Source organism: Petromyzon marinus, chromosome 53, assembly GCF_048934315.1.
Source record: "Petromyzon marinus isolate PM22_M1 ecotype Great Lakes invasive population chromosome 53, UKy_Petmar_22M1.pri1.0, whole genome shotgun sequence".
Taxonomy (NCBI): domain Eukaryota; kingdom Metazoa; phylum Chordata; class Hyperoartia; order Petromyzontiformes; family Petromyzontidae; genus Petromyzon; species Petromyzon marinus.
This window is the reverse complement of record NC_133719.1, coordinates 11,272,250-11,297,099: the sequence shown is the minus strand read 5'-3', so window position 1 is coordinate 11,297,099 and position 24,850 is coordinate 11,272,250. Positions and strand designations below refer to the sequence as shown.

Here is a 24,850-nt window from a genome sequence, read left to right as displayed (position 1 = left end):
GCCATCCTGACTTGGAGCTTTCGCGACTGCAGGAATTCACATTCTTTGGGTCTTTCGGTAAAGTCACGTAGATAGGTTCAAAGAAAATAACAAGGATTTCTTGTTATTATATATTTTTTCGATTTTTCTTTGAACCTATCTACGTGACTTTACCGAATGACCCAAAGGAAAAAAAAAATCCATCCCTCGTTTATGGCGGCAGTGGTCGATGCGTTCCTGAAAGAGGGCCGCGTTGAGCGAGGAATTGCCGCTCCACGTAGCCGTGGCACAATGGAAGTGTGCGCGTGTGGAATAACCAAACAACCCGCTGTCCATCACAGACACGGCGCATATTCGCCTTTATTGACTAGTGTGTCGTATCGGACACTTGAGAACTTACACGGGTTATTAGTTACATCAGAACATTATCAAAGCAGCTAGCGAAACATCAAGCCTCGTGCGGCAATACACACCTGTCATATAAATGCTCACTTGATCGGGTGTCCCTTGATTGCATTGGTACGTGTGTGCAGTGTTCAGTTTGTTGTGTTTTAGTTTGTCGTGTTTTAGTTTGTTGTGTTTTAGTTGGTAATGTTTTAGTTTGTTGTGTTTTAGTTGGTAATGTTTTAGTTTGTTGTGTTTTAGTTTGTCGTGTTTTAGTTTGTTGTGTTTTAGTTTGTCGTGTTTTAGTTTTTTGTATTTTAGTTGGTAATGTTTTAGTTTGTCGTGTTTTAGTTGGTAATGTTTTAGTTGGTTGTGTTTTAGTTTGTCGTGTTTTAGTTTGTTGTGTTTTAGTTTGTCGTGTTTTAGTTTGTTGTGTTTTAGTTTGTCGTGTTTTAGTTTGTCGTGTTTTAGTTTGTCGTGTTTTAGTTTGTTGTGTTTTAGTTTGTTGTGTTTTAGTTTGTCGTGTTTTAGTTTGTCGTGTCTTAGTTTGTCGTGTTTTAGTTTGTCGTGTTTTAGTTTGTCGTGTTTTAGTTTGTCGTGTTTTAGTTTGTTGTGTTTTAGTTTGTCGTGTTTTAGTTTGTTGTGTTTTAGTTTGTCGTGTTTTAGTTGGTAATGTTTTAGTTGGTAATGTTTTAGTTTGTTGTGTTTTAGTTTGTCGTGTTTTAGTTTGTCGTGTTTTAGTTTGTTGTGTTTTAGTTTGTCGTGTTTTAGTTTTTGTATTTTAGTTGGTAATGTTTTAGTTTGTCGTGTTTTAGTTTGTCGTGTTTTAGTTTGTTGTGTTTTAGTTTGTTGTGTTTTAGTTTGTCGTGTTTTAGTTTTTTGTATTTTAGTTTGTCGTGTTTTAGTTTTTTTGTATTTTAGTTGGTAATGTTTTAGTTTGTCGTGTTTTAGTTGGTAATGTTTTAGTTTTGTGTGTTTTAGTTGGTCGTGTTTTAGTTTGTCGTCCCCTTCCCCCGCACCTCCGATTAGCACCGCTGGCGACGTGCCGTGCGAAAGAAGTTCAACGTACGTACGCAGCAGCCCTTTGCCACCCCGCTACTGGACGAGGAGGGCCTTCCCCACCACGCCTGTGCAGGTTCGTGGAGGTTATATGGCGACCACACTTCACCGCGCCCGTGATGCACAGACGTGGCATCGGAAGCGCAGTACAACAACAGACCGGGTTGCTGTACTGCCCTCCGCTGCGTAAACCACGTGGTCCCACGACAACCTGTGCCCAGTGCTGTGCGTTGTGGTCACACGGCCAATGACTGGACAGGCTCCAAAAACCCCCACCTCCTCCTCCCGCTTAGCTTCCAAGATCTGACATGATTGGGCACATTTCAGGCGAGATATGGTCATCGGCAGTTAATCCGATCAATTAAACAAATGTTCTGTTTGCGTGACCTTATTAATTGGCTGTGTTGGGTGGTGGCGGGTTCATCGACACCTTTATGCGATCTAACCTAACAAAAACCTTTAACTATGAATGAAACAAATCGTTGACTGTTGACGCGAGTGGGAATCATCGACTGGTGTAGTAATGGGTACGTGATGGTATTAACTTTGAAAAGGTCTAATGCAGGGCATCCCTGACCCCAGTCCTCACGACCCACCACCACGCTTCGCCATCCTGCATTTACCAAATGACTCCTCCACCGTTCAAATACAAGTTAACGCATTCCATGCTGCACACGCCCGATGATTGTTAAACACATCCCACGTGACACGCTAAGCAGTTAACGCTGTGTCACATGGAACACGTGTGCTGTACCCGTACACGAACCACTTTACTACTATTTATATTTTACCAGGTGAGGCCCATGGAGCTACGTAGCTCTTCTTCAGAAGCGACCTGGCCATCACAAATGATGGCTCAACGAAGTAGTGGCTTATCATCACGTGGAAATGTATAGCAGCCAAATACTCTAAATGTTTTTAAATGCGGAGGGAAAAACCAGAGGATCCGGAGAAAAATCCACACGACCACGGGGAGCACACGCAAACTCCAAATATACAGCGGCGTCAGGGTCGAAATCGAACCCGCGACCTCCTGTATACCAGGCGAGGTAGTTAACATCTCGCCACATGTATTGTGTGTTTGCGTATACACGAAATACGTGTACACCACACATGCACACTGAGATCTTGATTTAACGTGAATCGGCTCTATTAACGCAAGACCGTTGATTGTTGAGCGGCATCATGTGGGACGTCTTTGACAATCATCGGGCACGGGCAGCAGCGTGGAACCAAGTAACGTGTGCTTGAAGAGGGAGTAAATTTGGTAAACAGGGAAAGACGTAGCGTGGTGAGTCGACGGGAATTGGGAAACCCTAGTCGAATAAAACCTGGATCTACCGATTACAATTGATTCTTAGAACACAGTGCATCTAGGGAATGGGGGGGTCATATTTGTTGCATGTTAGGCTTTAAATCCAGCTGGGTCTGTTCCGTGTCAGTGACCCGGAAGATACAGTTCAGCACACTGGCACATCGCAGCCAGAGTGGCGCTCGCTAAACCTGTTGGCTGCTCGTCACGCGTGTCTTGTCTATTCCAGTTGAGCAGTGACGCAGAAGAATAGTCGGCGATGAGTGAATCCCCGGCCGTATTCACGGTCGGCTCGCTAAGACCTCTACCGGCATCACATTGACAAAGACTAATAAGGATGAGGCGTTATTGAACGTTACTTAACATTGCATTATGACGTAAGGTGTTTCCGTATCGCTTGCTATTCCTATACTGACCGATTTCTTATATATATGTTTTTTTCATCACGTGCAGTGTATTGCGTCACGCAAGGTAAACGCCTTTGGCCGTACACGCACCGCTGTGGGTGGCACGCGCCACCCTGGGCTGGCGAGCGTCAGTCCGGAGTGAGGAGGGGGACTGGCTCACTTCTTCTGGAGCAGCTCCTCCTTGAGCTTGTGAGCCACCCTCTTCCTCTGCTCCAGCGTCTGCGACTCCTCCGTGCGTGCGCCCTGCGGTGAGCACACAGTGTCATCAGCAGGCGCTGGCTCTGCCGCTGGCGCCCTCATGACGACAGTGATGACGACGATGATGATGATGATGAAGGTGCCACAATGCAATTGCTCGGTCACGCCACTGCTGGCAGGAAGTGCACCTGATTAGCACGGTTGGCTACGTACGGTGCGAAATAAGTTGAACGTACTGTACGTACAGCGCTATCGAGCATCGCTCGGTGGTGTGTGGCCAACTCTTGCAAGTTGGCCGGTGTGCCTCAGAAGAGGCGTTGGGTACACCCACATTTGATCCTACCACGCATAATCAGCCGATCGACTAACAGTGGTGTACTCATTTATATCTGCTGGTTGGACAGATGGGGTGAGGGCAGGGGGGACTGAATATACGTGATCCATCGTTTAACACGTAGGCTTTCGCGACCAATATTATTCATAATAAGGGTTTTTGGGTTAGATCGCGGTGGTATAAATGTGTCGTAAGCCTCCACCATCCGACACAGCCAGTAAGGTTTGTCACGTAAACAACGCGCCAATTAGTTACTACTTCAGCACACCGGTGTGTTGGAGAGCGATCCATCGTTTTAAACTCCAGGGCCGGGAGATCGAACCGGCGACCTCTGGATTGCAACAACAGCGCCCTTTAGTTACTCGACCATGAAGGCCTCGCCGAGTCTCAACACCTCCTCAGGAGGGTCCTGCTCCGCCGCACAGATGGGTTTAACGAACCCGCTTGCTGTGCTGCCATCTCTAGTCTACCTCGCATGCAAAGCCGAAAGGTTACTAATATTGTTATTGTAACAACAATGCATAGAGGTGCGGCGGTCGAAATATACTTCCTGAAAGCAAGACGCGTTCCAAAAAACGAATAGATCAGACGAGTTAGCCTGTGACCGCATCTGCGCCCGAGAGCCATTGCTGATGTTGGCTGCACGTGATTCGATTCCCTGCTTCTGTTACATTAATATCAGGGGTGGGGAACCTCCGGCCCGCGGGCCGTATAAGGCTCGCGAAATCATTTGGCAGTTCCAGCCATCACATTCGGGGTGAGTTAATTCAATGTTTGACCAAATATAACAGGCTAATCTTTAAGTTAATACTTTTGTATGGCCCGCGAATTATGTTATGAATGTCCAAATGGCCCTTGGCAGAAAAAAGGTTCCCCACCCCTGCATGAATAGGGAAGTTCAACCTCCGCCGGCCCCGCCCATTCCTCTTTTATGCCCCACCCCCATCACTCCTTAGACCCGCCCCTTCCTCTGTAGGCCCCGCCCCTTCTTCTTTGTGCCCCCCCCGACTACTTAGGCCCCGCACCTTCCCACGGGTTTGGGTTTGTTTGGGTAGCCGTAGTGGGGGTTGTAGAAGGGGGGTGATTGGGTGGTGATGGGGGGAGGGTAGCAGTGGTGGTGGTGAGCGGGGCGAGCGGGGCTATGGATCGGGTGGCTACATGACAGCGACAACCTCAATCCTTTTAGAGCAGCACTATAAGAGCCTTATAGATTAAAGGGCTTATCATTAAAGATTCTTATAATAATACTAGATGGACTAGAGCAGTGGTCGACAAACCAAAATAACAATAAGAGACATTATTTTCGAATTCGGTAAAAACTTAATATTTCATGAGCCGCGATGCATGTCAATACGAGACGGTGGTCCTTAATAGAGAACATCACGAAGCAGTCTTTAAGGAGCCGCATGCGGCAGGCTGCAGGTTGCCAACTTCTGCCCATGGTCAAGTGGACTCCCATGGTAATCTCCCATGGTAAACTGGACTTCCATGGTAACCCTCAATATTTCAAGAGCTGCGATGCAGTCCTCGAAGGGCCGCGGGTTGCCGAATGAAAAACACGCTTTCAAACTTAGTCGGCAGAGCGTGCAGCAGCAAAGAGCGAGAGCCGGTCGCCCCTTTTGGGTTTGCGTCGTCCACTCCGGGAGAACGACCGCGTGTGGGCACGCCTCTCGCCTGTTTCCCCGTGGCCGCGGCTGCCGGCGCCGGCCGATCGGCGACAGCGCCGCCCTTGGCCGACGGGCCTCTCCGTGGAACGTCCCCATCGGCGGCGCTCGGCTGCGCGCGGCCATGCGGGCCGCCGCAGCTGCCGGCCGTGCACGCGTCCGCCCTGCCGGGACTCGGCGCCCTTCGGTCGTTGGAGGTGGCGCTGGTCTGCCGCTGCGACGAGCCCAGCTGCTCGCGTTTTGCCGCCAGCAGGCGGTCCCGCTGCTGCCTCAGGTACTCCTCCCTGCTCCGCAGCTCTTCCGCAGACAGGTTCTACCAACGCGCGTTGACACACACACGCAGAATCAGACAGGTTCTACCAACGCGCGTTGACACACACACGCAGAATCAGACAGGTTCTACCAACACGTGTTGACACACACACAGAATCAGACAGGTTCTACCAACACGCGTTGACACACACACACAGAATCAGACAGGTTCTACCAACACGCGTTGACACACACACACAGAATCAGACAGGTTCTACCAACACGCGTTGACACACACACAGAATCAGACAGGTTCTACCAACACGCGTTGACACACACACACAGAATCAGACAGGTTCTACCAACACGCGTTGACACACACACAGAATCAGACAGGTTCTACCAACACGCGTTGACCCACACACAGAATCAGACAGGTTCTACCAACACATGTTGACACACACACAGAATCAGACAGGTTCTACCAACACGCGTTGACACACACACAGAATCAGACAGGTTCTACCAACACGTGTTGACACACACACAGAATCAGACAGGTTCTACCAACGCACGTTGACACACACAGAATCAGACAGGTTCTACCAACGCACGTTGACACACACACACACAGAATCAGACAGGTTCTACCAACACGCATTGACACACACACAGAATCAGACAGGTTCTACCAACACGCGTTGACACACACACACAGAATCAGACAGGTTCTACCAACAAGTGTTGACACACACACAGAATCAGACAGGTTCTACCAATGCACGTTGACACACACAGAATCAGACAGGTTCTACCAACGCACGTTGACACACACACACACACAGAATCAGACAGGTTCTACCAACACGCATTGACACACACACAGAATCAGACAGGTTCTACCAACACGCGTTGACACACACACACAGAATCAGACAGGTTCTACCAACACGCATTGACACACACACAGAATCAGACAGGTTCTACCAACACGCGTTGACACACACACACAGAATCAGACAGGTTCTACCAACACGTGTTGACACACACACAGAATCAGACAGGTTCTACCAACGCACGTTGACACACACAGAATCAGACAGGTTCTACCAACGCACGTTGACACACACACACACACAGAATCAGACAGGTTCTACCAACACGCATTGACACACACACAGAATCAGACAGGTTCTACCAACACGCGTTGACACACACACACAGAATCAGACAGGTTCTACCAACGCACGTTGACACACACAGAATCAGACAGGTTCTACCAAGACGCGTTGACACACACACAGAGAATCAGACAGGTTCTACCAACACGCGTTGACACACACACACAGAATCAGACAGGTTCTACCAACACGCGTTGACACACACACAGAATCAGACAGGTTCTACCAACACGCGTTGACACACACACACACAGAATCAGACAGGTTCTACCAACGCACGTTGACACACACAGAATCAGACAGGTTCTACCAACGCACGTTGACACACACACACAGAATCAGACAGGTTCTACCAACACGCGTTGACACACACACAGAATCAGACAGGTTCTACCAACGCACGTTGACACACACACACAGAATCAGACAGGTTCTACCAACACGCGTTGACACACACACACAGAATCAGACAGGTTCTACCAACGCGCGTTGACACACACACAGAATCATACAGGTTCTACCAACACGCGTTGACACACACACACAGAATCAGACAGGTTCTACCAACACGCGTTGACACACACACAGAATCAGACAGGTTCTACCAACACGCGTTGACACACACACACACACAGAATCAGACAGGTTCTACCAACACGCGTTGACACACACACAGAATCAGACAGGTTCTACCAACACGCGTTGACACACACACAGAGAATCAGACAGGTTCTACCAAGACGCGTTGACACACACACAGAGAATCAGACAGGTTCTACCAACACGCGTTGACACACACACACAGAATCAGACAGGTTCTACCAACACGCGTTGACACACACACAGAATCAGACAGGTTCTACCAACACGCGTTGACACACACACACACAGAATCAGACAGGTTCTACCAACGCACGTTGACACACACAGAATCAGACAGGTTCTACCAACGCACGTTGACACACACACACAGAATCAGATAGGTTCTACCAACACGCGTTGACACACACACAGAATCAGACAGGTTCTACCAACGCACGTTGACACACACACACAGAATCAGACAGGTTCTACCAACACGCGTTGACACACACACACACAGAATCAGACAGGTTCTACCAACGCGCGTTGACACACACACAGAATCATACAGGTTCTACCAACACGCGTTGACACACACACACAGAATCAGACAGGTTCTACCAACACGCGTTGACACACACACAGAATCAGACAGGTTCTACCAACACGGGTTGACACACACACAGAATCAGACAGGTTCTACCAACACGCGTTGACACACACACAGAATCAGACAGGGTCTACCAACACGCGTTGACACACACACAGAATCAGACAGGTTCTACCAACACGTGTTGACACACACACAGAATCAGACAGGTTCTACCAACACGCGTTGACACACACACAGAATCAGACAGGTTCTACCAACACGTGTTGACACACACACAGAATCAGACAGGTTCTACCAACGCACGTTGACACACACAGAATCAGACAGGTTCTACCAACGCACGTTGACACACACACAGAATCAGACAGGTTCTACCAACACGCATTGACACACACAGAATCAGACAGGTTCTACCAACACGCGTTGACACACACACACAGAATCAGACAGGTTCTACCAACACGCGTTGGCACACACACAGAATCAGACAGGTTCTACCAATACGCGTTGACACACACACAGAATCAGACAGGTTCTACCAACACGCGTTGACACACACACACAATCAGACAGGTTCTACCAACACGCGTTGACACACACACACAGAATCAGACAGGTTCTACCAACGTGCGTTGACGCACACACAGAATCAGACAGGTTCTACCAACACGCGTTGACACACACACACAGAATCAGACAGGTTCTACCAACACGCGTTGACACACACACACAGAATCAGACAGGTTCTACCAACACGCGTTGACACACACACAGAATCAGACAGGTTCTACCAACACGCGTTGACACACACACACACACAGAATCAGACAGGTTCTACCAACACGCGTTGACACACACACACAGAATCAGACAGGTTCTACCAACACGCGTTGACACACACACACACAGAATCAGACAGGTTCTACCAACACGCGTTGACACACACACACACAGAATCAGACAGGTTCTACCAACACGCGTTGACACACACACAGAATCAGACAGGTTCTACCAACGCGCGTTGACACACACACACAGAATCAGAATCTTTATTTATACTGGAGGAATCCGATAAGGTATAGAGCTCTTCTTTGGTTCTTTCGGTAAAGTCATGTAGAATGAGAATAAAATAATAAATTAATAAAATAACAATAAAATTCTCACGACGTTTCGGCCACAACACAAGTGGCCTTCTTCAGGTGAAAGGAACAGACCCGTCGGGACGACAGAGCTTCAATGAACGTTGTTAAGATTCATATCGTCTTTTTAAGCTGGTTTAGAGAAGTGAGGCACCTTGACAAAGGGGTTTACATATAAAACAGGAGAATTTAGCATTGAAATAGCTGAGTGATTAGCTTGTGACTGGTCACAGAAATAGCCATGTTAAAGCCAGCTATTTCAATGCTAAATTATCCTGTTTGATTTGTACTAGGTGCCTCTGAGGATGTGTAAGCTTTGGCTTTAACATGGCTATTTCTGTGACCAGTCACAAGCTAATCACTCAGCTATTTCAATGCTAAATTCTCCTGTTTTATATGTAAACCCCTTTGTCAAGATGCCTCACTTCTCTAAACCAGCTTAAAAAGACGCTACGAATCTTAACAACGTTCATTGAAGCTCTGTCGTCCCGACGGGTCTGTTCCTTTCACCTGAAGAAGGCCGCTTGTGTTGTGGCCGAAACGTCGTGAGAATTTTATTGTGTTATTTTATTTTATTAATTTATTATTTTATTCTCATTCTACATGACTTTACCGAAAGAACCAAAGAAGATGAATCCTTGCAGTCACGAAAGCTTTAAATCGAAAGCTATAGAGCTCTTTCTCACAGATGTCTAGTAGGGGCCGGGTCATAAATTTACAACAATAAACAGTACCCAAACACGAGATGAATGCAAAGTATAGGAAAGGAAAACAAGTCACTACAAAAACACAAATAACCTACTCCATAATACCGTTGTTTTTGGGTTAGATCGCGACAATATAAATGTCGTTAAACCCGCCACCACCCGACATAGCCAATTAGTTTCACGACACATTTATATTTACGTGATCTCATCCAAAAAAACCTGTATTATGGATAATATTGGTCGCAAGAGCCTACATGTTAAACTAAATAATGTACTGCGTTGTGTGGTGGCACAGACGATCGCCACGCCACCGCTCCACCAACCCCAGAGGTGATTTGGTTAGTGGTTAACCCTACGCAACCATCCTGTTTTGGCTGGGACATATTCAGTTAATTTGTATAAGCGACGTCATCGACGTTAAGTACATTGGCACGGTTGGCTACGTACGGTGTAAAAGAAGTTCAACATACATACATGTAAAATGTCATTTTGACAAATATATATTTTTTGTACTACTTGCAGTAATTACAATATCAATAACGTTGAGTGTTTAAAAAGCAATCGAATCACGCAAAAGCTGCGTGATGTTCAACACACGGAGACGCGTGTAGATTAAGATGCCTCTGGCCAAGTACTCTTGCGAGTGTTTCTACGCGTGGCAGGGGACGAGAACATCCGGGGAGTTGCTGGTGGGGGTACGCGGACTGGCGATGGGCCTCGTGTTTTGTAATTGCCTCTTTGTGCGCTTAGTGTCGTTGCCCTTACCCCCGCACCTCCAATTAGCGCGGTTGGCTACGTACGGTGCGTGCGTGCGTGCGTGCGCACGACAGGCAACACGACGGAGGGCCACCGCTTTAGGCTGCGACGCGATGCCGGGACTGCGCGGCATCTCGGCGCAGCGCGGACAGACGCGGCAAAGCGGCGCGCAAACCTCGCCGGGCCGTGGAGCGCCACACTCAAATGTTTTCCAAAAATTATATTGTGAGAGGGCTCCCCCAGAACTCCGGTAGTACCGCGGTGGGGGGGTGGGGGGGCACGGCACACCCACCCGCTTCAATTGAGCAGACGCCAAAAGGACGACGTTTTGCACGGTGTCGCCGCGCCGGTCGGCCCTACGTGACGTCATCGCATCAAGTGACGTCATCACACCTACCCCTCGATTTAAGGAACAAAACAGGATTTCTCCACATCTGGTTGCTGTCCACCTGATGATGCCGGTTGTAATTACTGGCGAAACGTCGTACTCAGATTGTAAATGTTGTGGATTTGCTCTCCGACTCACCGGTGTGCTGTACTAGTAACGAACTGGCACGTTCTGTTTACGTGACAAATCTTACTAATTGGCTGTGTCGGGTGGTGGCGGGTTTAACAGCACATTTATTTACTTACGCGATCTAACCCAAAAACACCTACATTGTGGATGATATTGGTCGTGAAAGCCTACGTGGTGTTAAACTGGCCCTACGTGTTTCAGGGAGACGGCTGCCTCCTTGGGCCTCGTCTCGTGGAGCTTAGAGGCCTGGGCCTTGCCCGGCGGGGCCGCCCCGTTGGGCTGGCTCGCCCGGGGCTGCTGCCGCTGCTGGGCCGCCGCGCTCGTCCCACCTGGCGGCTCGGAGGGCAGCTGGCGTGGAGGCGGCTGGGTCGCTTGACTCCCGCCTGTGCACGCAGAGCGTTGCCGTGCGATTGGAAACACGTTGTTGAGCGCAAATGGGCGCGCCCGGGTACATTCTCGAATGTAAGGTGGTGCACGTACAATCCCTCTGTGCCTATCGAATGCTAGACCATATTTAACCACGCTGGGGTGCTGTGTGGCTCAAACCTGCTGAGCCTCCGAGATCTGATGGGTGTTCTCGTGATCTGGCAATGGAAGGTAGCGAATCGCAGCGAGACGTGTCGAAGTAACTCTCTCATGGGTTGTGGATGGTTGGCCGGGTGGCTCAGAGGTCCGAGCGCTGAGCTGGCGCCACTGAGATCCTGAGTTGGAATCTGGGTGTCAGCCACTCGTGAACAACCCGGGTTCTCAAGCGCATTAGGTTGACAGTCTCATTCCCGGTCACCAAATGACTGCGCAAAAACGATCACGTTAAAGTTGGTTTTGACACTTTACTTGGCGAAATTCCAGCTCTTCAGAATTAAAACTATGTCCGCTTGAATTCCACGTGACAATTGTCATAGCAGGGTGTGTGGGAAAGTGTACCCCGAGCTGCGTGAAGATTAACGGGGCCACGTGAAGTCTACTTGATGAGAAATCCCACAAAAGGTTTCTTCGATAGCCATTCTGGACACGTGGGTCTGCGTTGCTCTTTGAGAGTTCCAGACGGAGCCTTCGTCTCTTGACACGATCGCACGAGCACAAGTGGAAAATCGTCATAAAACTTGGGAAAAGCACAACAGCGTGTAACTCACCAGGCACAGACGGGACGTCCTGCCGCGCTGCTGGTGCAGATGACGCACCGGCGGCCTGGCGCTGGGGTGGGCCCGTCGCGCCAGGCGGCTCGTCCGGAACGTCAGAACAGCGTCGACCGCTCGGGCCCGGCACGTCCGCGCAGCACTCGCTGACCTAGGCCGAGACCAACGCGCGTGGTTAAGCGGGACACTCCGCCACTCTTACAGCCTCCATCATCCTCAGTGGTCATCACCAACATCATCTGGCTCTTTGACCTGTCTCAAGAGTCAACGCGTCCTTCAAGGACCGTTCCTACAGTCTCATCATCATCATCATCACCACCACAACCACCGTCGGAGCCCACCCCGGTAACCTGCGCTCCTCCACTCTGCATGTGTGTCATGGGTTGGCCCGGCCATTGCCCAGGGTCCTGGACTGTAACGAGATATTTTTTTGAAAAAGAAGGCCACTCTAAATCGTGGTGTCCGCGACAGCTCCGCGGAGCGATTCCCACGCCCTGACGGACCAACCAGTGGTCCGCAACCCCACAAGTTGGAAACCCCCCAGGTCAACCGAGGCCAACGTGGTCCAGTTACCACACGCACATAACCATCGCCCCCCCCCCCCACCCTTCTCGCTTGCCCAGGCCGGGTGAGCTGAGCTATGAAGATGTGAAACCTGATGATCGATGGAGCCCTCCAGCAGAGATCGCCCTTCTCTGCATGGCTCTTCATCCTCCTGCTCCTCCGTGGCCCCGGGCTCCAGGATGCACGATCTCCTCCACTGCTGCTCCATCTCGTACTGCTGCTTGGACGCCCTGCATACCCCACAAATGCAGCCGTGGCGAAAAGTGAATGAAGGGCGCATTCATTGAATATAATTGTTCCTCGAAAGACAAAGATCCCCCGGTATAGCCTCAACAGACTGTTGGGGCAAGTCCCGTTGGCGAGCACCTACTGTATGTAGGGCCGGCACGGCACACGAGGGGGCGGGTGGCCAGCACCACGCCCGTCCGCCTTTGTCACCCCGGTGGCGATGTTTACACACCGCACCGGGTACTTATTTGAGGCTGAGTCGACCTAGGGGAGGACTAGGACCGGTTCAGATAATCGTCACTGGTGCTGGACTTGAGCGGGAATCGATCTCAGGTCCCCGGGTTTGTAGCACAGCGTAGCGCTAACCGCTACACTACTGCTCCCCATACTTGTTCCTCACACACACACACACACGAGTTGACGCACGTATTGAATGTATACGAAATTATTTCAATCGACTCATCAGTTGGTTGTCACCCGCCAAGCGTCTGCGCTGGTCTCTGGGAAACAGCCTCAAGTGGCACGACCATTATCAGCCACGAAATCCGCACAAAAACACAACGGAGACTATTTGTGAAACAAACAAGACATTTTCCAGTGGGCAGTGGGGCCGACTAAAAGGATTTGCGGGCCTACGCATTACCACTGCCTAATTTTTCAGTGATAATTCTCCTGGGCATCCTCGGCCCGGGACGATCGTCCTGAATTTCCCCCGCTAAGAGGCTTATCTTCAAAGCTCGTTTTCCAAAAATCCTCTCCCGCTCGCTCCGCGCACATTCCCGCCGGGAAATTTTAGATTTTGGCAGCACACGCGCAAACCCCCCCCTCTCCCGTCGATTCATTTGCCCCCCCCCCCCCCCAAAACAAATTCGCACACACGGCCACCGCGGCCTAAGGACAAACGCACAATTACTCCGCTTGGCCCATCAGGGCGTCGTGGGATTGCTCCGTGGAGGTGTTGCAGACACCTCGTTTTAAAGTGGCTTTGAATACATATTCTTGGTTCTTTCGGTAAAAGCACGTAGATAGAAAACAAAATACAAATATTTTTTTTATTTTTTGTTTCCTATCTACGTGACTTTACCGAAAGAACCAAGAATATGAATTCCTGCAGTCACGAAAGTTTAAAGTCAAAATTTGGCTTTGAATATTCCACAAAATATCTTGTTACAGTCCGCAGCAGGCATCAGGGTCAGGATCGAACCCACGGCCTCGTGTATATCAAGCACTTTAGTGCACTTTAGTGCCTCTGTGGTAGCAGCTACATTGGAGAAACCAAACGACATATCTCGGACCGCATCCGCGAACATAAAGCAGACTTGAAACACGGTAGGACGAACTCCTCTGCCGTGGCAGATCACTGTTATAATTCAGTGGGCTCACATGACATTGACTTCTCCAAGACGGAGGTTCTTTGCAAGCCAACCGGCTACCATGAGAGATTCGTTCATGAGGCCATCCACATATACAAGCACAGAGACAATTTCAACCGAGAAGATGGATTCTGGCTTACTAACCATTGGAAAGATGTTTCAAACCATTTCGGTTCTTAATTAATTGTATTTTACGTTGACCTTCAGACCGCAGTTTTTTCGCTGGCATTGCCTCTTAATACCTCTCACACCACGGTTAATGGTATGGTTTATAACATGAGTATAACAATTAATAGTATAACATTGTAATGTTTAACATAACTCATAAGGCAATATATAGCATCGTAATTGCATAGTGAATATACAGTAATGTGGAATATAGGTGTATTCATAGAATAAGACAGTATAATGTTACAAGTCTAATATTTTATAGTCTAAAGTATAGGGTAGTGTAAAGTAACGCATTGTATAATTCAAAGGTGGAATTTGTCTATGTTATACCATGTAGTTTAGATTGGAGGGTATAATATTGTATGCCATAGTAGTCCTGTTTATAGCATAGTCATAATGCAACTCAGTACACAGCAGCGCACCTTGGTTTACGGCACTTGTTTATCTTTTGAAATTGTTGTTTGTTTCCTACCAGCAGCCTCCTCCGCCCCGGAGATTGTGGGCTGGAACATGCTCATCCAACTCTGCTCATCCAACTCTGCTCATCCAACTCTGCTCATCCAACTCTGCTCATCCAACTCTGCTCATCCAACTCTGCTCATCCAACTCTGCTCATCCAACTCTGCTCATCCAACTCTGCTCATCCAACTCTGCTCATCCAACTCTGCTCATCCAACTCTGCTCATCTAACTCTGCTCATCCAACTCTGCTCATCCAACTCTGCTCATCCAACTCTGCTCATCCAACTCTGCTCATCCAACTCTGCTCATCCAACTCTGCTCATCCAACTCTGCTCATCCAACTCTGCTCATCCAACTCTGCTCATCCAACTCTGCTCATCCAACTCTGCTCATCCAACTCTGCTCATCCAACTCTGCTCATCCAACTCTGCTCATCCAACTCTGCTCATCCAACTCCGCCCATACAGCTTTAAAAGACTCGGTCCTTGCGTGACAGCGTCCATTCAAGCTCTGTCTCCTGGATAGACCTGTTTCTTCACCTGAAGAAGGCCACTTGTGTTGTGACCGAAACGTAGTGAGAATTTTATTGTCGTATTTTGTTTTATTGTTTTAGTCTCATTCTACGTGACTTTACCGAAAGAACCAAGAAGATGAATCCTTGCAGTCACGAAAGCTTTAAATCGAAATACAAACAGCAGTTCTAAAGAAAGGAGTTTTGAATCTAGATTATTTAAAAGTGCACAGGTCCAGTGGGTTTCTAATATCGGAAGGAAGAGCGTTCCAGACGGTCGCAGAAGCGCATCTGAACGCGCGCGGTGCGGTGGCCAAAAGCCAAGAAGACCGGATTTCGGTGATGGTTTACGCTCCTTGACGAGATCAGCAAGGTGGTATTGTGGTTCATTTGTGGCAAGCAATCTGTGTGTAATGAATGCGACCAAACTGCTTACCCTGTCCTCCTCCACCCTACACACCGTGCCCCACACATCACTCCTTCCACTCCTCCTCCCTCCCCATTGCATCTGCAACCCACGTGACATTCCGAACCCCCAGCTTGCTTCCCCGCCTATCAAGCCGTGACACGGACTGGTCGGTTGGCCAATTAACGCAGGCGGACAGGGGTGGCCGGAGTTGGGAGACGGAGCAGAGAGAGCGAGAGAGAGATGTGACGAAGGCACCTGATGGCCTCCTGCAGAAGTTGCATCTCTTCCCGGTCCAGCTCTCCCACCTTGTCCAATCCGTCCACGCTCATGCACTCGGGTATCACGCCTGTAGCGCAGCAGCAGCAGCACGGCCACAGATGAAGCACCACACCCCCCACCCACCCACCGCCATCGGCAGCCGTCTCACCCGTGGGCAGCGGCGTACGAAGTCGAATGCGTCGGAGGATGTTGGAAATGCTCGTTGATGAACGTCTTGGGTGGGTTTTTTTTCCAATTATATTTCGTTTGTGCGTGATAATACTGTGTTACATTTCTCGACACTTTTTTAATACAGTGTTCTCTTTTTGCGTGCTTTTCTTGCCCAATTTTTATTGACGTAGTATTACATTGTGCTCTTTTGCCTACCTATTCATCTATTGAATTTGTTGCTGTTATAGCTGCTGCACTGCTTGAGAGGAGAGAGAGAGAGCTTACAAGTAAAGAACGTCACTGCACCGCGTGACACTTCGCTGTATCCTGTGCATCTGACAAGTCAACTTTACATTGATTACATTTGGCATTTGTGCCACTCATTACAGTGCGAGGCTATCACGGCGAAGGAAGGCGGCGTGATTATTAAAGACGCAGTGTGCGGTAGTTTCACACCGGGATGGGGGAGGGGGTGCCAATGTTTGCGTGATTCCAGTTGAGTCATCTGTCGGTTACATTTTAAACTTGGAACACGACGCCGGCACGGTCGGCTACGTTACGGTGCGAAAGAAGTTCAACATACGTACACATACAGTACGCACGCAATGGGCTTGCTGTTCTTTGGCTGATGTCACGCGATCTTTAACGTCCCCTGTAAAGCAGATGCCGCGTGGTATATTTTTTTTTACGGTAAATGCACCCACGGTGATAACGAGGGCGGCCTCCGGGTTCGAACCTCGAAGCTCTGCAACAAGCGACGAACGTGCCACAGCTCTGCCATGTCACCCATCGCAGTTTCTAACACAAAGACAAAGATCCCCCGTATAGCCTTAACAGACTGTAGGGGCAAGTGCTGTTAGCGAGCACCTATGAAGGCCGGCACGGCACACGAATGGGTGGGTGGCCAGCACAACGCACGACCGCCTTTGTCTCCCTCGTGGCGATGTTTACACACCGCACCAGGCACTCATTTGAGGCTGAGTCGACCGAAGGGACGCCCAGGACCGGTTCAGATAATCGTCACTGGTGTTCACCGTGAACGGGAATCGAACTCGGGTCGCCGGGTACGTAGCGCAGCAGCGCGAACTGCTACACCACCGCTTCCCACAATTTTTTACAACAACAATCGCCTTTCGCCACTAAGTGGCGGTGACATCACCACAGTGCTTGTGCCAGGCTAGGTGCACTTTAAGGCCACGTGAAGTGTCGAACGCCCGCTGGCAGGAGGTCACGGGACAGACCCAGGTGCCACGGGTTGACTGAGATGACTGAGATGACCGGCCGACGCACCAGCTGTACCCCTTACTAACACACACACACGCGACATCTGAGCCACCTGGCACACCGCCACGCTTCTGCCGCTCACCCTTCTGCTCCTGCAGGTGCAAGAGCGCCTGCAGCTCCAGCTCAATGTTTTTGCGCACCATGAGCCCCTTGAAGAGCTCGAAGTCGTCTGCTGCCAGCACGGCCTCGAAGACCTGCTGGCGTCGCACGCGGCAACACAAAGAAAAAGACGAAGTTCCCCCGTATAGCCTGAACAGACTGTTGGGGCAAGTGCTGTTAGCGAGCAGCACCTATGAAGGCCGGCACGGCACACGAGGTGGCCGGTATTATAATAGGAAGCCACTGGAGCCGTGAATTTTGTTTGTAGTCCTTCCCCCGCTCCTCCGATTAGCACGGTTGGCTACGTACGGTGCGAAAGAAGTTCAATAAACACAACACACGTGGCCACCTTTGTCCATGCGGGAGAGCAGCCACAACAACTGTCCAACAACCCCTAAGGTCCTTTTCACGTGAAGGCGTTATCAGCCAAACGGTGGGAGTGTCAACACGTGGTGAGCAAAGCGGAGCACCTCGAGATAGCCCACACATGCGAGGGGGCAACTCTCCACCTGTACAGAAGTCACAGGTGGAGCCCTCCTCCCCGGCGCCCACGTGAAGCAAGTTTCACGACGTCCGCGTGGCGATACACCAACACTCGCTGCTACCTCCGCAGCGCTGGATTACGCAGCCCGGCTAAGTAGACGTGCATCAAGATGTTAAGCCTGGGATTTGAAGGGGTGAGGAATAGTCAGCATTGTGGATGGCCAGGAGGAGCTACAACAGTGAGGTCAGCAGAAGAGGCCTCCCGTTGAACATGAGTCACCCCGAATGCACCCGATCCCAGCGGATCTCACGCGCAAATATTGTGGGTCGCTTGACGCATGGTGCTCACGGAATGTGTACCATTATAATGTGAAACACACCGTTATAACACGGAATGTGTACCATAATGTGAAACACACACCGTTATTACACGGAATGTGTAGCATTATAATGTGAAACACACCGTTATAACACGGAATGTGTACCATAATGTGAAACACACCGTTATAACACGGAATGTGTACCATTATAACGTGAAATACACACCGTTATAACACGGAATGTGTACCATAATGTGAAACACACACCGTTATAACAAGGAATGTGTACCATAATGTGAAAACCGTTATAACACAGAATGTGTACCGTTATAACGTGAAACACCGTTATTACATGGAATGTGTACCCTTATAATGTGAAACACACACCGTTATTACACGGAATGTGTACCATTATAACGATGAAACACACACCGTTATTACACGGAATGTGTACCATTATAATGTGAAACACACCGTTATAACACGGAATGTGTACCATTATAATGTGAAACACACACCGTTATTACACAGAATGTGTAGCATTATAACGTGAAACACACACCGTTATTACACAGAATGTGTAACATTATAACGTGAAACACACACCGTTATTACACGGAATGTGTACCATTATAACGTGAAACACACCGTTATAACAGAATGTGTACCATTATAATGAGAAACACCGTTATAACACGGAATGTGTACCATAATGTGAAGCACACCGTTATAACACGGAATGTGTACCATTATAATGTGAAACACACACCGTTATTACACGGAATGTGTACCATAACGTGAAACACACCGTTATAACACGGAATGTGTACCATAATGTGAAACACACACCGTTATAACACGGAATGTGTACCATAATGTGAAACACACACCGTTATAACACAGAATGTGTACCATAATGTGAAACACACACCGTTATAACACGGAATGTGTACCATTATAACGTGAAACACACACCGTTATAACACGGAATGTGTACCATAATGTGAAACACACACCGTTATTACACGGAATGTGTACCATTATAATGTGAAATACACACCGTTATTACACGGAATGTGTACCATTATAATGTGAAACACACCGTTATAACAGGGAATGTGTACCATTATAATGTGAAACACACACCGTTATAACACGGAATGTGTACCATTATAATGTGAAACACACCGTTATAACACGGAATGTGTACCATTATAACGTGAAACACACACCGTTATAACAGGGAATGTGTACCATTATAACGTGAAACACACACCGTTATTACACGCAATGTGTACCATTATAATGTGAAACACACACCGTTATTACACGGAATGTGTACCATTGTAATGTGAAACACACACCGTTATAACAGGGAATGTGTACCATTATGTGAAACACACAACGTTATAACACGGAATGTGTACCATTATAATGTGAAACACACACCGTTATTACACGCAATGTGTACCATTATAATGTGAAACACACACCGTTATAACACGAAATGTTTACCATTATAACGTGAAACACACACCGTTATAACACGGAATGTGTACCATTATAATGTGAAACACACACCGTTATAACACGGAATGTGTACCATTATAACGTGAAACACACACCGTTATAACACAGTGTGTACCATTATAACGTGAAACACACACCGTTATTACACGCAATGTGTACCATTATAATGTGAAACACACACCATTATAACACGGAATGTGTACCATTATAACGTGAAACACACACCGTTATTACACGCAATGTGTACCATTATAATGTGAAACACACACCGTTATTACACGCAATGTGTACCATTATAACGTGAAACACACACCGTTATTACGCGCAATGTGTACCATTATAACGTGAAACACACCGTTATAACACGGAATGTGTACCATTATAACGTGAAACACACACCGTTATTACACGCAATGTGTACCATTATAATGTGAAACACACCATTATAACACGGAATGTGTACCATTATAATGTGAAACACACACCGTTATAACACGCAATGTGTACCATTATAACGTGAAACACACACCGTTATTACACGCAATGTGTACCATTATAACGTGAAACACACACCGTTATTACACGCAATGTGTACCATTATAACGTGAAACACACACCGTTATTACACGGAATGTGTACCATTATAACGTGAAACACACACCGTTATAACAGAATGTGTACCATTATAACGTGAAACACACACCGTTATAACACGGAATGTGTACCATTATAACGTGAAACACACACCGTTATTACACGCAATGTGTACCATTATAATGTGAAACACACCGTTATAACACGGAATGTGTACCATTATAACGTGAAACACACACCGTTATAACACGGAATGTGTACCATTATAACGTGAAACACACACCGTTATAACAGGGAATGTGTACCATTATAACGTGAAACACACACCGTTATAACACGCAATGTGTACCATTATAATGTGAATCACACCGTTCTCACGCACTTTCTGTGTGGTCACAAAGAACTACTTTTTTTAGCTGAGCAGTACGGTGATACGGTACGCGGATTGATACGGTAACACGGCGGTTTACCCATCTCACTGCGTGCGCGTACTAGTACATGGTATCTCACCAACCTTTTACCGTTACATTATTTATGGGAAATCGTTTCTTCCTCAACCGGCTTTTTCGCCCGACGCGGCACTTTCCAGGAACGCATCTACTTAAGGCAACATTGGGGGGAACCAAATCTTCCAGGGGGTCTGGGGGTCCCCCCCCAGAAAAAAACTAAAAATTTAAAAACGAATTTCCTAGCTAAAATATTACAAAATTCAGTAACACATAGGATGGACTTTTTTTTACTTTACCGAAAGAACCAAAGAGTATTGATTCCTGCAGTCAAGAAAGCTTCAAAGCAAGATTGTATTGTATTACATTGCCCCGTTTTTTTTCTTTTTTACCTTTTCTTGTTTCATTGTATGTAATGGCAGAGGTGAGGGATTTATAAAGTACAACCATAACCACAATCATATAAACAGAAAACTATTTTATAGCAATATATTGGGGGGGATGTGTCCCCCCCCTCCCCCAATATACAGTAGAACCTCGGAGATCGAACGCCCCAGAACTCGAACAATTCGGTGATCGAACAAAATGTTCGATCATTTTTTTGCCCCGGACATCGAACAAAAATTCTGAGGTCTAACAACTTGAAAGACCGGTTTGGGCCGAGACGCGTAGCCAGGGCGACCGAGACAAAGGCGAATGAGCCAGTGCACGCGTAGCTCTCTCGTACTTTATCACTGTAAAGTTCCTGCCCCCCAATACGACTCCTCTCATCCAGCCCATGGACCAACAGGTAGTTTCCAACTTTAAAAAAAAAACTCTACACGAAAGCCCTTTTTCAAAGGTGGCAAAATGGGCTGAGTTACACAATTTTATAGAAAAATATCATCCAGATAAGGCGGTAGCCAGCAGAGCAGGCGATTTTTAGAATGATAATGCATTGAGCCATTTCAGAAACATCTTAAAACGGAGGCAGAAACAATCCTCTCTTGATGAGTTTTTAGTAAAAAGGCCCTCAAGTGAATCACAGTTAGTGCTCGACAAAAGGCAAAGCAAAGAAAGAACCCCAGAAGGGCAGTTACCCAACGTATTTATGGAGGGGGACTCCCCTTCCAAGCAACACTGACACCTCCTGCTCCCCTCCTCACCACCTTACACTCAAGCCGTCCACTCTCCTTATTACAGGTAAAGTGAAGTTCAATGTTAATTTATTATATTAATTCTAACTGTGTTTCTTTTTTTTGTATGCTTTTATGTACTGTACTGTATTTTAATATTGTAAACGTTGTGTAAAAATGGCCCATAATAGGAGCATCCTTGGGTGGGGAACCAATCAATGCTATTTCCATTCATTCTTAGGGGGAAAATTGATTCGGTGTTCGAACAATTCGGTGTTCGAACACGGTTTTGGAACGAATTAAGTTCGATCTCCGAGGTATCACTGTATATTATAATTACGGCCTTGCTGCTACTACTGCTACTACTGCCACCACCAGCGCGTTAAACCAGGACTTGTTGGCGTTTTTAAAACGCAAAAATAATTAGTGCAGTGGCACGCTTTGCACGTCAAGATGACAGCACTATCCCTGGACACATGGCGAGTCCTGAATTCCGGGGTGGGGTGCCCCAGTGTTGCCGTGGAGTGTCACTGGGCCTCCTCTTCTATTGAAGGAGCGCAGGCTACAGTGGTTTCCTGTACGGTCCATAGTTAAGGGCGCCACGGTGGCTAGGAGATGTTAACTACCTCGCCTGGTATGCAGGAGGCCCTCGGTTCGATCACGACCCTGACGCCTGCTGCTGTATATTTGGAGTTGGCGTGCTCTCTCTGTGATTGCGTGGATTTTACTCCGGGTCCTGCAGTTATTTTTCCCTCCACGTTTAGAATCAACATCACGCGTTCAGAGTATTTGGCTGCTAGACATTTCCACGTGACAAGCCACTTCGTTGGGCTATCATTTGTGGCCAGGTCGCTTTTGAAAAAGAGCTAGACAGCCCAGTGGGCCTTGCCTGGTAAAATGCAAAATAGTTTAGTTTGCGGTTAGTTAGCGTGGCCACATTCACGCTGCTGTGGCTGGCGGGCGCCACAGACACACCGCACCCGACCGCCTTTGTCTCCCCACCGCCGCACTGTGACCACCTACGTGCAGGTGCTCCGACTGCACACTCTGGGCGCTGCACGCGTCCAGCAGCTGCTGCTCCGAGATGCCCATGTCCTGCAGGTAGCTCTCCAGCAGACCCTCCACCTACACGCCGCAGGCAGGCATGGCATGGCAGGCAGGCATGGCAGGCAGGCATGGCATGGCAGGCAGGCATGGCAGGCAGGCAGGCATGGCAGGCAGGCATGGCAGGCAGGCAGGCAGGCATGGCATGGCAGGCAGGCATGGCAGGCAGGCAGGCATGGCAGGCAGGCATGGCATGGCAGGCAGGCATGGCAGGCAGGCAGGCATGGCAGGCAGGCAGGCATGGCATGGCAGGCAGGCATGGCATGGCAGGCATGGCACGCGTGGGAGCCCCACACTTTATGCTGGACGGCTGCCCCACGGTATAATCGTTTAGTCGCTGTGCACTGGCCCCTATACAAAACACCACACGGGAAGGGGGGTAGAGTCAGTGATGTAATACATGGAAAGATAAAAGAGTTAAAGAGTTAGGGAAGAGAGAAGAGCAAGAATGGTAAATCAGAGGAAAAGGATGGAAAAGGAATGGAGAAATTAGAGCAGAGGTTTCAGGGAACGTGAGGATAGGGAGGAGGAAGAGGCCACGTAAGGGCTTTGACGCTGCACGGAGGAGCATCTGTTGTCACAGCGGGCAGGGAGAGGGGAGCAATTTCGCATCTTGGATTTGCAGGGCTGGCGACGTACGGTGTGAAAGAAGTTCAACATACACGCATACATTCTAAGTGGGGGTGGCCACACAGAAGTGGCGTGATTTACAGGAGGCTTGAGCTGATTTAGATATATCGGTCTATCTGCAGCAGAATGTTACTGAGTAACCAGCATAGCAATGCTGTGTACAATGCAGTCTGCAGTGACACAGTGTGTAGTGATACAGCGTGTAGTGTCACAGTGTGTAGTGTCACAGTGTGTAGTGATACAGCGTGTAGTGTCACAGTGTGTAGTGACACAGCGTGTAAACTAGAGACACAGTGTGTAGTGATACAGCGTGTAGTGTCACAGTGTGTAGTGACACAGTGTGTAGTGATACAGCGTGTAGTGTCACAGTGTGTAGTGACACAGCGTGTAAACTAGAGACACAGTGTGTAGTGACACAGTGTGTAGTGACACAGTGTGTAAACTAGTGACAGTGTGTAGTGACAGTGTGTAAACCAGACACAATGTGTAGTGACACAGTGTGTAAACTAGTGACACAGTCTGTAGTGACACAGTGTGTAAACTAGTGACAGTGTGTAGTGACACAGTGTGTAAACTAGTGACAGTGTGTAGTGACACAGTGTGTAAACTAGAGACAGTGTGTAATGACACAGCGTGTAAACTAGTGACAGTGTGTAGTGACACTGTGTAAACTAGTGACACAGTGTGTAGTGACACAGTGTGTAGTGACACAGCGTGTAAACTAGTGACAGTGTGTAGTGACACAGTGTGTAGTGACACAGCGTGTAAACTAGTGACAGTGTGTAGTGACACAGTGTGTAAACTAGTGACACAGTGTGTAGTGACACAGTGTGTAGTGACACAGCGTGTAAACTAGTGACACAGTGTGTAGTGACACAG

The 24,850-nt window shown here is 48.3% G+C and overlaps 1 protein-coding gene and 1 long non-coding RNA gene across 10 annotated transcripts in view; one reads left to right on the top strand and one right to left on the bottom strand.

The window, feature by feature from the left end:
* Nucleotides 1-314: 314 nt before the first annotated feature.
* Nucleotides 315-24,850, bottom strand: part of LOC116953996 (uncharacterized) — a 35,445-nt gene continuing 10,909 nt past the window's right edge. For 5 of the 9 annotated variants that reach the window (XM_032974370.2, XM_032974368.2, XM_032974372.2 and 2 more), the window contains 8 exons: nucleotides 23,261-23,362; nucleotides 17,733-17,847; nucleotides 16,193-16,283; nucleotides 12,876-13,014; nucleotides 12,218-12,371; nucleotides 11,277-11,467; nucleotides 5,348-5,650; nucleotides 315-3,384 (listed from right to left, as the gene is read on the bottom strand). In XM_032974370.2, the coding sequence (XP_032830261.1) occupies nucleotides 3,298-3,384; nucleotides 5,348-5,650; nucleotides 11,277-11,467; nucleotides 12,218-12,371; nucleotides 12,876-13,014; nucleotides 16,193-16,283; nucleotides 17,733-17,847; nucleotides 23,261-23,362 (1,182 nt within the window). In that variant the 3' untranslated portion in view covers nucleotides 315-3,297. Of the gene's footprint in view, nucleotides 3,385-5,347; nucleotides 5,651-11,276; nucleotides 11,468-12,217; nucleotides 12,372-12,875; nucleotides 13,015-16,192; nucleotides 16,284-17,732; nucleotides 17,848-23,260; nucleotides 23,363-23,635; nucleotides 23,693-24,850 lie in introns of all 9 variants that reach the window. The other 4 variants (XM_032974374.2, XM_032974376.2, XM_032974369.2 and 1 more) reach the window with 4 other exon arrangements.
* On the top strand, nucleotides 3,304-16,528 carry LOC142905418 (uncharacterized). The gene is made up of 2 exons (XR_012929583.1): nucleotides 3,304-3,389; nucleotides 12,844-16,528. It is a non-coding gene; the product is annotated as an uncharacterized LOC142905418 (long non-coding RNA).